The sequence below is a fragment of the Pochonia chlamydosporia genome, chromosome 6 (genome assembly GCF_001653235.2).
Source record: "Pochonia chlamydosporia 170 chromosome 6, whole genome shotgun sequence".
Lineage (NCBI taxonomy): Eukaryota > Fungi > Ascomycota > Sordariomycetes > Hypocreales > Clavicipitaceae > Pochonia > Pochonia chlamydosporia.
In genome coordinates, this window is record NC_035795.1 from 210,346 (window position 1) to 224,419 (window position 14,074).

At 51.8% G+C, this 14,074-nt stretch overlaps 3 protein-coding genes across 3 annotated transcripts; 2 read left to right on the plus strand and 1 right to left on the minus strand.

The window, feature by feature from the left end:
* Positions 1-113: 113 nt before the first annotated feature.
* Positions 114-8,316, plus strand: VFPPC_09670 (polyketide synthase; the record flags this gene model as incomplete). Its single annotated transcript, XM_022428668.1, has 5 exons — positions 114-785; positions 842-999; positions 1,095-4,960; positions 5,011-6,835; positions 6,927-8,316. 5 exons carry the CDS (start codon positions 114-116, stop codon positions 8,314-8,316), a joined length of 7,911 nt encoding a protein of 2,636 aa, XP_022284243.1.
* Positions 8,317-10,058: 1,742 nt separating this feature from the next.
* On the plus strand, positions 10,059-11,611 carry VFPPC_09673 (MFS multidrug transporter; the record flags this gene model as incomplete). Its single annotated transcript, XM_018288169.1, has 3 exons — positions 10,059-10,415; positions 10,466-10,722; positions 10,774-11,611. 3 exons carry the CDS (start codon positions 10,059-10,061, stop codon positions 11,609-11,611), a joined length of 1,452 nt encoding a protein of 483 aa, XP_018141257.1.
* Positions 11,612-12,282: 671 nt separating this feature from the next.
* On the minus strand, positions 12,283-14,026 carry VFPPC_09674 (3-hydroxyphenylacetate 6 hydroxylase; the record flags this gene model as incomplete). The annotated part of the gene is made up of 3 exons (XM_018288170.1): positions 12,283-12,629; positions 12,718-13,594; positions 13,655-14,026. 3 exons carry the CDS (start codon positions 14,024-14,026, stop codon positions 12,283-12,285), a joined length of 1,596 nt encoding a protein of 531 aa, XP_018141256.1.
* Between the last annotated feature and the right edge of the window lie 48 nt (positions 14,027-14,074).

Sequence of the window (14,074 nt, forward strand, 5' to 3'; positions counted from 1 at the left end):
ATGTAGAAATGTATACCAAAATCCTTGGCTAGGACTGATCAGGTCACTGTATTGAACAGTAGACAGATTTCAATTTTACCTTGTTCCAACATCACTTCCTTTAGCTCTCAAACATGTCTTTACTCCTACAGCCGTCCGGTGGGATTGCCTTCCCGCAAAATGATATAATGTTGGAGGATTTACCCTCGGCCCAAGATCCAAACGGGCTTCTCAGTGGCGGTGCTACTGTCAGTGATGATGCTGGTGCTCACTCAATCGACGCCAGCAGCCACGCTAGAATCAATGATAATGAAACAAGCTGGCGTATAAACGGCCAAGCTAATATTACCAGTAATGACACTGATATTCACTCCAACGGCGCCGACGGCCACGCCAGCGTCTATCACAATGGTACAACCATGAGCCCATCTTCTTCCACCAACATCCCTCCCAATCCTGGCTCACTACCCAGACCCGTGGCCATCTGTGGAATGGCTCTTCGGCTACCCGGCGGGCTGGAGAGCCCCCAAGAGCTCTGGGAGTTTCTCCTGGAAAAGGGCGATGCTCGATGCCAAGTTCCCAAGTCTCGCTACAATATCGATGCATATCACTCCAAATCTGGCCGGACCGGAACTATTGCCACCCAGTACGGTTACTTCCTTGATGAGAGCATCAAGCTGGGAGGTCTGGATACGTCTCGCTTTTCCCTGAGCCGAGCCGAACTTGAGGTCGCAGACCCGCAGCACCGACGGATGCTGGAGGTAGTGCGAGAAGTCTTTGATGACGCCGGCGAAATCGACTTCAAAGTGAGTTTCAAAGTATCGTTTCTTGACTTCATACAAGTATTGATCAACCGACTTAGTCCAAAAACATTGGCTGCTACATGGGGAGCTATGGTGAAGACTGGATGGAGATGCAAAACAGGGACCACCAACAGACTGGCATCAACAGGGCGGATGGCTACAGCGATTTCATGCTCTCCAGTCGAATATCATACGAGATGGATCTCAAGGGCCCATGGTACGAAGCCCTTCCCTTCTCATCCAGAAATACCACCGTTTCCCACTGGTCTCTCTATATTGCGACTTTGGCCGCTGACTGAAACCCCTTTGTAGCATGACCATACGCACAGCCTGCTCAGCGGCTCTCATCTGCGTGAACGAGGCGTTCCACGCCATTCAAACCGGGCTTTGTGATGGGGCCATCGTCGGAGGCTCCAACCTGATAATGGCACCGGGAATGACCTCCTTCATGACGGAAAAGGGCATCCTCTCGCCAGATGGCCACTGCAAGACCTTCTCTGCCGACGCAGACGGCTATGCCAGAGGCGAGGCCGTCACGGCCGTTTACATCAAGCCCCTAGACGCCGCCTTGCGCGATGGCAACCCGATCCGCGCCGTAATCCGCAACATCGTATCCAATAGCGACGGCAAGACGCAAGGCATCACTAAACCGAGCACCGAGAGCCAGGAGGCGCTGATGAGGAAGGCGTACCGCGATGCCGGCATTTCGGACTATTCCAAGACGGCCTTTGTGGAATGCCATGGCACTGGAACGCCTGTCGGAGATCCCATCGAAACCAACGCCGTCGCCAATGTCTTTGGCGACGCGGGCGTCTACATTGGCTCTGTCAAGCCCAATCTGGGTCACTCAGAGGGAGCATCAGGGTTAACGTCTCTGATCAAGGGGGTTCTAACCCTGGAAAACCGCATCATCCCTCCCAACATCAAGTTCACCAAAGGGAACCCGGATATTCCATTCGAGAAGAGAAAGCTGACTGTTCCGCTGGAACCGACACCATGGCCACAGGACCGCTTGGATCGAGTGAGCATCAACTCTTTTGGCATAGGAGGATCAAACGCCCATGCCATTTTGGAATCGGCACAGGCGTATAATGTGCCAGAGCGATTTGCTCCTCTACATCAAGGTTCGCTTGATTCCCGGCCGCATCTGCTTCTCTTCTCGGCTGCGTCATCGTCATCTCTCAAGAGCATGACGGACCAGTTTAGGCCGTGGATGGAAAGGAACCCCGACAAGATGGACGATCTTGCATACACCCTTGCCATGAGAAGAGAGAATCTCCCCCACCGTTCATTCATGGTGGCAAGCCCGGGCCAGATTCCCGAGACGGCGTCTCAGGGCCGGCGGATAGGGAACAGTACACCTAATCTTGTCATGGTCTTCACCGGCCAGGGTGCTCAGTGGCCTCGTATGGGTCGTGAGCTGCTCTTGCGCCAAGATTCCGTCTTCCAAAGCAGCATCAGGGCTCTCGACGAGTTTCTTGGCAAACTCCCTGATGCCCCTGAATGGACAATCGAAGAGGAGCTGCTCAAGCTGCCCAGGAAATCAAGGGTGCAAAGTGCAGAGCTATCGCAGCCGCTCTGCACTGCTGTCCAGATCGGTCTAGTCGATCTCTTCAAATCTCTCGGCGTTGAGCCGTACGCCGTGGTAGGTCACAGTAGTGGTGAAGTCGCGGCTGCGTATGCAGCAGGCGTGATCACGGCGAGAGAAGCCATCATCATCGCCTGGCAGAGAGGTCTTGCCGCCAAGCAACAGAGCCGCCTTGGTGCAATGGCAGCGATTGGTCTGGGCAGGACAGATGTCGAGAAGTTCTTGTCGCCGCCTTCCGTGGTCATTGCCTGCGAGAACTCTCCGGGCAGCGTCACCATCTCCGGAGACGCAGATGCCATCGAGACAACCCTCCGACGTATACACGAGGAGCTTCCCGACATTACGGCTCGTCTTCTCAAGGTCGATAAGGCATATCACTCCAACCACATGGCTGAAGTGGGCGAGTTCTACACCACAGCCCTGCGAAGATATGTCCCCGACTTGTTTGACAACACGTCCACGTTGAAATCTCCCGAAACGAGATCCAAACGGCAGGCACTCTTCTTTTCCAGTGTCAGCGGCGCCGAGGAGCCAGCTCAGCTGAGTGAACTACGTGGCACCTACTGGCAGCGGAATCTCGAGTCCCCGGTGCTGTTCAGAAGCGCCATCCAGGCCGTTCTCAACAAGGTTTCCGATGCTGCCTTCTTGGAGATCGGCCCTCACACCGCCCTGGCTGGACCAGTAAGACAGACCGTGGCAGAGTCACCCAGTTCTTCAGACGGCGAGATTCCATACTTTGGAGCCATGAGCCGCGGTGAGAACTGTGAGGAGTCCTTCCTCGCCTCAGTCGGTCAACTATTTGAGCTCAACATACCTGTCGACTACAGCCGTCTTGTCCGAAAGACCACCTCACTCCCAGGACTTCCTCATTATCCGTGGGACCATACAGCAGCGAGCCTCTGGCGCGAGTCGAGGATTTCGCACGAATGGCGGCATCGCCAATTTCCTGCTCATCCGCTGCTTGGCATTCGCCAGCTCGAAAGCACGACGCTGGAACCTAGCTTCCGTAACATGCTTCTCCTGAAAGATACGCCCTGGCTGCGGGATCACTGCATCGAGGGCAGCATCATTTTCCCTTGCGCGGGATACATTGCCATGATCGGCGAAGGCATCAGGCAGATCACCGCAAGTCAGCCGCAGAAGCCGGCAGGCAAGGACTCAGACTCCTTTGTGATTCGCAACATGTTGCTCAATACAGCCCTCATCTTGCGAGAGGATACGACGATAGAGATTGTCACTACGTTCCGTCCTGTGCGACTTACCGACTCCTTGGACAGCACTTGGTGGCAATGGATGATTTCTTCGTATAACGGCAGCATCTGGACAAAGCATTGCAGCGGAGAGGTTACTGTCTCAAGCACCGAACCGGAGACTGCCCCTGATCCGAATATCGCCATGCTGCCGCGCAAGGTCGATCGTCGCAAGTATTACGACGTGCTGAACCGGGCCGGAATCTCGTACGGCGCAACGTTCCAGCGGTTGAACGATCTCAGAACCGGAACTCTGGAAGGTATCGCTGCGGCATCATTAGATAACATTTCCTGTGGTGATGAAGAGCACTATAATCTGCACCCGGCCATTATTGACGCCTGTATTCAGTCCGGGCCGGTGGCTGCAATGATGGGCAAGATTGAGGAGAAACACTACAGGAGAGTGCCTACGAAAATCGGTCGTATCGTAGTACATCGCGTCGATCCAGATATGAATATGAACTTCAGGGCCGCTGCCTTTGCGTCCTTCGTTAAGGGTAGCAGCCAAGTCTCAAGCAGAATCCAGTGCATCAGTAATGGCAAAATCTTGCTCGATATGCAAGGCGCAATACTGTCTATGCTGGAAACAGACGATGCCGAAACCGCAGCCATTGCCGCCGAAGGCGAGGCGGACGAAACCATGAGAGGCTCTGACGCAGCACCAAAGGCATTGGCCGAGGATTTAATCACCAGCCGCTTTACTTGGGCGCCTCATATCGACTTCCTAGATTGTCATAAGCTCATCCGGCCATCGATGCCATGGCATATTTACACACCCATGCTGGATGAGATGGCCCGCCTGTGCTTTGTCCTTACCAAGAGACGCCTGGGACTTATGAAAGAAAGCAGCCGTATGAAGGAGACGCTTCCGGAGCAGCTGGTCAAATACATGACCTGGATCGATACACAAGTTCAAAAGGAACAAGATACTGCGTTGAAAGGACTTGACGACGCGGCGGCTTTGGATAGAATTGACGTCCTGCTCGGCCAAATGAGAGACACTCCCGTGGAAGACTGCGCTACCGCAATAGAGAAGGTGCTCAAAAACATCGACAACATCTTCACGGGCAGTACCGACGGGCTTGAGATGCTGCTAGCTGACAACACTCTTACCAACATCTACACCGCGACGGATGCCAGCAACAGATCCGGGTTCATCAGCCACTTGGCTCACAGTAAGCCGAATCTACGTATCCTTGAGATTGGTGCTGGTACTGGCGCGTCCACGGCCAGTTTTCTGAAGCACTTGATATTACCAGTCGGGCATCCGTTGTACAGCAAGTATACCTTTACCGACATCTCGTCCGGCTTCTTTGTCGGGGCCAAGGAGCGGTTAGAGGGTACAAAAACTTCGAATATCGTGTTTTAGACATCAGTCGAGACCCCATAGAGCAGGGCTTTAAGGAGGACGAAAAGTATGACCTCATTATCGCGACCAATGTGCTCCACGCCACCAAGAGTCTGCACGATGCGTTGTGCAACGCGCGTAAACTGCTCGACCACCGCGACGGGCGGCTGCTATTGCACGAGCTTAACAGTCCTTCCAAGTGGCCAAACTACATATTTGGACTCCTTGCCGGGTGGTGGTACGGCGCTGCAGACGGAAGACCAGACGAGCCGTACGTGACTCCTGAGCGATGGGGGGAGGAGATGGAAAAGGCTGGCTTCGATGGCTTAGAGGCCGTAGTTCGGGATGCAGAGCAGCCGTACCAGCTAAATGCCACGATTCTCGCAAGAGCGAAGCCTCGTGTAAGCAGATATGAAAAAGAGGTCATCCTGCTACAAGATGACGAGAGCCTTGCATCGAATGCAATAGTACAGCGGCTCAACGAGAGAGGATATGGTGTGACGAGCCTGCGACTCGGCGACACATTGCCCGAGCAGCCACACGATATCATATCTCTTGTCGACACCACCCATCCAGTCTTTGAAGACATTGATAGCGGTCGCTTCGCAGCCTTCCAGAGCATTGTTCAGGCACTGAGCTCCTCCGGCGCCGGAATGCTCTGGGTGACGCATCTCTGTCAAGTCAACTGCAAAGACCCGCGGTACGCCCAAACCATTGGAACTGCTCGCACAGTTCGTACAGAGTCGCTCATCGACTTTGCTACTTGCGAAGTGGATGATGTTCACTCGTCGCTGGACAGGATTGTGGATGTGTTCGAGCGGTTCCGTGCCCGCCCCCGAGTTACCGACGAGCTGGATGAAGGAGATGCGCTTGATTTGCGCCCAGATTACGAATACGCCATTGTGAACGGCATCGTCAGCGTTGGCCGGATGTTCCCCGTTTCGATCAGGGACGAGCTGTCGAAACCCCTCGTCAAGGAAGAGGTGGAACATGGGCATAGAGCCTCACACGAGGAGGCCAGGGTCGCTCTTGACATGACGAAGCCTGGCCGACTGAACACCTTGCACTGGAGAAGTGCTGCTGATGATGGGGATGATGGTGGTGCGAAGGTTTTGAAGCCGGACGAGGTAGAGGTGAAGATTTTCGCCGCAGGTCTCAACTTCAAAGACGTACTTGGCGCTCTTGGAGTGATTCCGTATCCCGAAGATGGCCTGGGCCTGGAAGGTGCTGGAATTATTACCCGCGTTGGCGTTGATGTTACGGATCTCCAACCCGGAAACAGGGTTATGTTCCTCGCAGACGGCTCCTTTGCCAGCCACGTCACCACTCCGGCGAAGCTCTGCGAAAGGATCCCATTGCACATGTCCTATGAAGATGCAGCATCCATGCCGGCTGTATTCTCGACCGCCTTCGCCTGCCTGCTCAACATTGGTCAGCTGAAGAAAGGGCAGTCGATACTCATTCACAGCGCAGCCGGTGGTGTTGGTCTTGCGGCTGTTCAACTGGCGAAGATGGTGGGAGCAGAGATCTACGCGACAGTCGGCAACGACGACAAGGCCAACTACCTGGTACAGACCTTCGCAATACCCAGGAACCACATCTTCAACTCTCGTAACACCAGCTTCGTAGAAGGTCTCATGAGAGAAACAGGCGGAAGAGGCGTGGATTTGGCCTTGAACTCGCTATCCGGAGAACTCCTACACGCGACCTGGCGCTGCGTGGCTGAGTTCGGCAAGCTCGTCGAGATTGGAAAGCGAGACTTTCTTGGCGGAGGAAAACTGGACATGGACGTCTTCCTCGGTAGCCGCAGCTATTCCGGCTTCTACCTGGACGCCGAAATGGCAAGGAGGCACGATGTCGTCAAGGAGTACGTTTTCTTTCTTCTCCATTCTCGCTGTGTTTCGCTTCAATTTGCATGGAAAACGCGTTGCTTGCTGCTGACTGACTGACCTGGATAGTTTGCTTCATGACATAGTTGCCCATTTTGAACGTGGCCTGATTTCTTCGTTGTCGCCAAAGAAGGTCTTTCCCATGTCTTCCATCCAGGATGGATTCCGGCACCTTCAGCAAGGAACGCATATCGGTAAGATTGTCTTTTCTGTTCGCCAGCCCGATGGCAGTCTCAATCTCGACATCAAGAGGGTTGTCAGAAATAGAATGAGAAGGCTGCAGCTCGATCCTTCGGCTTCGTATCTTCTCGTGGGAGGTCTTGGAGGTCTTGGAAGGTCCGTAGCCAGACACCTCGTTGAGCAAGGTGCTCGCTCCCTGGTATTCTTGTCCCGAAGCGCAGGTTCTGGCGCCGAAGATGCCGACACAGTCCGCGAGCTCGAGGGCATGGGCTCCAAAGTACAGCTCATCAAGGGCAGTGTCGTGAGCGAGGAGGACGTAGTTGGCGCAGTCCAACAGGCGACCAACTTGAAAGGTATCATCCAGGCTTCCATGGTCCTCCGCGACGAAAATATTACGCGCATGAGTCTTGAACAATGGAACCAGGCTGTGGCGCCCAAGGTTCGGGGTACATGGAACCTTCACAACGCAACGGTCAAGGCCGGCATCGAGCTTGACTTCTTCGTACTCTTTTCGTCCATGTCGGGCGTCACTGGTCAGGCCGGCCAGGCCAACTACGCAGGCGCGAATACCTTCCTCGACTCGTTCGTGCAGTACAGGACCAGCCTACAAATGCTCTGCTCTGCGATCGACATCGGTGCCGTACAGGACATCGGGTACGTATCACAAGACGAGGCTCTTCTCAAGAGAATGAAGGCTACCAGCGCGCATGGCATAACGGAAGAAGAACTCATGGAAACGCTGTCCGCTGCCATTCTCCTCCCGCGGTCAAAGGACGCAACGGACCAGGATCACACATACAGTGATAGGAACACCATCGGCCTCGGACTCTCGCTGAATGTCTCGCTCAGCGACAAGGATAGCCGCGCGTTCTGGCGCCAGGATAGGCGTCTGGCCGTGTATCACAACAACTCCAACAAGGCCAATGCCGATGGTGATGCAACGGCGAGCGGGGGCGACTGGTTGAAAACGTTTCTTGCGCGAGCTCGATCCGATACATCATTGTTAAAAACGGAAGAGTCGGCCAATCTGTTGGCCATCGAGATTGGGAAGAAGCTTTTCGGGTTCCTACTCAAGCCGGTTGACGAATTGAATACGTCTGCTCCGCTGTCGCAGCTGGGTTTGGACTCTTTGGTCAGCGTAGAAATGCGCAGCTGGTGGAGGCAGGCGTTTGGGTTCGACATTAGGCTTTTGGAGCTGTTGGGAATGGGGACTCTTGATGAGCTCGGTAGGCATGCTGTGAAGGGCCTGCTGAAGTTGTTTGGTGATGATTCTTCGTAGAAGAGTGCTATGTCAATCGAGTACCAGCATGTGCATCCCGGGGCCGTCCCATTACGCCCAACAATAATGTGTCAAGAAATGGCCCGAGCCAATTCGAGAGGCAAGTACGAGGCAGTAATGTCGAGATCATACGCTCAACTAGGCTTAGGCAACTGGTTACATTCAGGCGAAGCAGTTCGTGAGGTAAGGCTCAAGCCTCAGTGACGTCTCCGTGACACCTCATGATGTCAATCGACTGCTGCATATTTGTGATTTCGCGAGAATAGTTGCGTCCTGCGTGCTTGCGTTTACGCCAGGGAGATATACAAAGCATACTGAGTCATAGAGCTGAGAATATTAGCCAGCATCGTAGTAGTGAAAATACACATTCGACTTGCTAGCGCGAACCTGTGGGCATTAAAAAAATGAGAAGTCAAGGTTAATATTTGTAAGGTTATTCGTTGCAGCAAACTAGAGCCATGGTATTTCCTTTTAAAAGCCGGACGTTGATCCATTGATGCTGACTGGCAAATTATTATCTGAGAGGGTTCATCGCCGTTTATACAAGCCCCAATTTAACTGTGGATGCAGGTTCTCCTTGCAATAATTTCCTGTTTCTTGAGTCGAAGGCATCGCCGCCATGATCATATTCTAGATTGTATGACTGGTTATTTTGGGTCCAGTCACCCATGCTCCTGGTTAGGAGACGTCGTAGGCCATGTGAGCAGGATAGTTGATGAGAAATATGAATGAGCTTATGGACGGCCAGTCATTGATTGCCCGACTATATGTCATGCGTAGTGTGAGATTCGTCGATTCCTAGTGCCTGTGCATAAGATGGAATCATCTGGATTCAGGTCTTGGGACAGATTCCTGGCCTTGTGCTCGATCATTTAGCACATCGCGTTTGCTTCCCATGGGGTTGCAAAGTCTAGATTAATCTCAGCAATGGAGAGTAGAGCCATCGGAAGAACGCCTCAGGTGATGCAACTTTCGGGCAACTATCGTCTGTGAGTCTCGAATGCCTTCAATGTTGGTCAAAACATTTGCCAGGAAAAGGGGAAAGAGCACCAGACTTTGACATCAAATAGCACGGGTCAGGGCTGCAAATTGACCCGCTGGTCTGCACTCCGCAAAAAGGAACCCTTCCAGAACAGAGGGGAACGTGGCATGACGTCATAAACCACGATGGAGGAAGGATGGCGGTCAAATTAATCCCATTGTATCTTATTGAGCATCAACACTGGATGAAATTAGTGTCCAATAGATCAGTAAACGGAACTAGTGGCCATGGGTAGAAGTTCATTATCTTGAGCACACATCCTAGCCATTTCAAGGCGCGGAATGTTTTCGACTTGTAGCTGGCAAGGAAGAGAGTTTGCACACTCCATATCTCTCTCACCTTGAAAAGCAGTAACGACTTTGATTGCATTCGAGTATATCAGCTTCGGCTCCAACATGCTCGACGGCAGATCAACCAAGCTACCCCATTATTCTTTTCGAGTTTCGGTGCTTGTGCGCGGGTCTGTGGCATTTGATTCGATCGGTAGCTCCAATCCATACCCACCACCCCTAATGCTTCTATTCCCAGAATGGGAACCAGACAACCAGAATGAATGACGGCTCCAGTTTTGTGCTACGGCCACTAGAGTCGGGGGGAAAGTGTTAGTAACACCAGACCCGGAGAAACTTCACACCCTTCACCGTGACCTCAAATTGTGAGACAAAGCCGGATTTTGTCTCAGCTGTGCAGTGCGGCGGCCATGGTACGGGAAAAGGCCCTAGAACGGGAGTCGGGCACTCAATCGCACTCGGTTTCAACGCATCTTACATCAGGGAATGCGCCGGAATGGTCTCGGCACCCTTCCAATCCATTTAATTGGCCGCCGTGGCAAAAATGGGCAACCATGAGCGTAGCCGTTTGGGTTACATTTATTATAGGACTGAATGCGACCTCCATCACAACAGCCTCTACCGAAATATCCTCCGAATTTGACTTATCGAATGACGTTATCGAAGTCAGCTTTTTACCTTCGACTGCGTGGAATGCAGCGGCAGCCCTCGGCCCTTTGGTCACCTTGCCGTTGATGGATACATATGGTGTGAGGGTTGGATATGTGGTATGCTTGACCTTATTTCATACCAAAACGGCTATATGCTTACGCTTCAGACCGCCTTTGCTCTATTTTGCATATTCCTCATACCACAAGCTCTGGCGAAAAACTTTGCAACTCTGGTGATATGCCGCGTGTTTGCTGGCGTTCTTGGCGGTACGCTGCAGAATGCTGCCGACGGTATTGCTGCTAATATGTTTCCATCTCACTCCGAGCGCATATTACCTTTGACTCTATATGTGATTTCCCTCCTCTTGGGTATTACTATGGGCCCTGTCTTGGGCGCTGTTGGTGATCCAATGACATGGCGCTGGTAAGTTGACTTGGGATGCATCGTCAAAGCAGATTATACTAATCCGACCAGGATCATCTGGATTCAACTCATCGTTTGTGGTGCTTCTATACCTCTTGTCGTCATTTTCATGCGAGAGAATCGGGGTCCTGTTATCCGTGATCGCTTGTGTCGGGCTGGCAAATTGCCTAATGAAACTGCGGAAGAGAAATCACCCGTTAAGCTTCTCACACAGACAATATCACGTAGTGCTAAACTTCTCACCACAGAACCAACCATCATATCCATGACCACTTGGTCTTCATTCACATTTGGCCTCATTTTCATCTCGACTCAGTCAGTACCCCTCGTCTTCACTGACACTTACGGCTGGTCCGAGACCAGTGGTGGTCTTGTGCAAGCCAGCATTGGGATCGGACAACTTTTGGGCTTCATGGCCTGTTTGGTACAAAACAGAGTATACATAAAGAGTGCCGCTTCCAACAAGGCAGCTCCAGGGTCGCCAATCCCCGAGTCTATCTTACACCTATCGATCCCGAGCACAGCCTTTGCTCTTGCAGGCGGCCTTTTCATGTACGGTTGGGGAATCTTTCAGCCACATTGGATTGTGCTGGCGATAGGGCTGGGTCTTACTGGGTTTGCAATCATGACGGTTGTGCATGCTGCTACGATATACGTCACTGATGAGTATGCAGCTTGTGCCGCCAGCGCCATTGCAGCCGTGGCATTTGGAGAAAACCTCTTTGCGGCGTTTCTTCCTCTAGCAGCGAAGCCTATGTACTTACGGCTGGACTTTCAGTGGGCGAGCACGTTACTGGCTTTAGTTGCTTTGCTGCTGACACTGGCGCCTGTTGTGCTCTTGTGGAGAGGAAAGGTCAGGCATAACCGTATATCTGCTAGAGTAGCGTAACTACAGTCTGTGGTAGAAAGTATTTGCCCACATGCAAGTATACACTAATGCATCTCAGTATATATCGGCATACACTGTGATATGTGATGCCCTTTACGAGTTTAAATACTTCTGAACCCCGTACTGTAGAAATGGAGATGTTTTATGATATTCAGTCAAATTTCATCCAGAAAATGTCTGTCTTCCCGGCAACTTTGTACAATGTCCCCCAATTCTGATATCTCGGGTCGTTGAAGTGTCCACGCACGCCATGGACGCATTTGTGTTGCCAGACAATGACACTCGCTTTGACCAATATGATGAATAACGATGTCTTTTGAAGCCATGAAATCGGTGTCCTAAGTTTACGGAATAGAAGGTTACTCTGTCCCATTCTGCTACTTAAAGAGGTTGAGGTCGTTTAACTGGGCAAGTTGATATGGCAACGTCACGCAACACGGCTACGTCAGAGTCAGTGAGTTGGCTGTCTGATATATTCAGTCGCCAGGAGGCGAGGAAAAAACTCCAAATTTCTTTATCAGCCCGACAGTAGCAGACGCAACAGATGTGAGTAACATGTATTCGACTCTACGATCATATCTTGGTTGAGGCCTAGACACATAGGCGTTTTTCAACTTCATGAGCCAGTTTGCTTCCTGTCTCTTGAACCAGAGTTCTTCATGCCGGCATGCTCACGCCGAAATGGTATCATCCATGCGTTCCATTGCTTTCGTCTCCTCCATTGCCTTTCTTAGCGCGCCCTGATTTCGTGGAACGAAAAGGGCGCGGTATCGATGAGGCAGAGCAACGAGGCTCGTTGGGTCTGAGTTACCGGTGATGGGGTGACAGTCAACCGCATCGTATTTCTCAATACGAAAGCTGTTCAGGAGTCGCATGTACACGAGATATAACTCTCGGTTTGCCAACAAGGATCCCGCACACATGCGGTATCCAACTCCATATGTAAATAGAGGCGCATCTGGTTGCTCAAACCATCGCTCAGGGCGGAAGACATCTGGATCGTGCCACACTTCGCTATCTGCAATGGACTACGTTAACCTTTGGGTTTCCATGAAGCAAGGGGAAGAAAAAAGGAGGCAGTAGGGCCTTGGAGTTGTGTCACTCACCCATATTGCAAGCCCAAGCGTTCAGAAACACAACAGACCCCTTAGGGATTGTGAATCCGTTATATGTTACAGCCTTCGTTGATGCACGCGGCAGGGCGAGCCTCAACACGGTAAAATATCGCAGCGACTCTTTGACCAGCGCGACGACGTAGGCGCACTTTTGATCATCCTCTTGATCACACATGGGGTGCTGCTCGTCATAGAATTTGCGTATTTCTGACACCGCCTTATCCTGAATGTCCTGGTTTTGAGATAAAAAGGCTACAAACCAGGCCACTTGCGTGGTGACTGTGTCGAGGCCACCGGACAACATCGTAAGGCTTATAGAAGTAAGCTCAGCTTTGTTTAGTTTGGCATCCTCATCTAAGATGACGTTTGCTTGAATGCAAGGCTTGTAGGTGCCATTGGCGATGCGCTCATCAAGCCCGGTGTTTAACCTAGTCAAGTAGATGTCTCGTCGGCTGCGCATGTCTTTGGCTTTGGATGAATGCGTGTTGATCGGATTGAGTCGCAGCACGGGTATGTAGTCCTGAAGGTTTCCAGTCGTAGACCTGAATTTGCTGATTTCCTCCTCGACATGTGTTATTTCGTCAAACAGGTTGTCCTTTTGACTCTTGAGCCTGACGCCCCAGTTCAATGTCAGGGCGAGCGAGAGAGACAGCCTCTGAATCATGGGCATCGGATCCGTAGGGGTCTTGCCCGCATTTCCGTACTCATACAACTCTTTGATAAAGTCACGAGACTCAATATCGAGGTGTGATATGTAAGTTTGAATAGAAGGTTTGTTAAGTGCGGAGGCAGCACCTTTGCGCCGCCGTTTGAGAGAGTCGCTGTATGGCGACGTGCCAATTGTAGTTCCCGCCGTGTCGGAGAGAACCTGTCATTTATGTCAACGCTAAATGGTGAAATGCGATTCACGGATACAGAAAAAGCCTACCTTGTGAAACGTATAAAACTCTGGCCTAGAACTCATCGCCTGTGCGTTTTGTCCAAAGATGGATTTTGCGGCTGCTGCGGAATTCACCACAACAACGGGGACATTTCCAAGTTGTATTTGGTATACATCACCAAACCGACGAGCCCATTCGCGATACTTTTCCGCTGCATTCACGCGAATATCCCAGAGATTTCCAATCAGTGGCAGCCCAGTAGGCCCCTTCAGTCCTCTAATCCGAGCATGGTATCGAATAACCTCGTTAACAATGATGTACAGGAGTGGCGCGAAGAAAAGTGTAATCGCAAGTCTGCCTAGGGTAAGATCTTGTTGCTGATGTTGGATGAAGGCAATCAGACCGGTAATCGACAGCATGGCGACAATAATTCCTTGCGGCGAGGTAACTTCGAAAGGCTTTGTGGA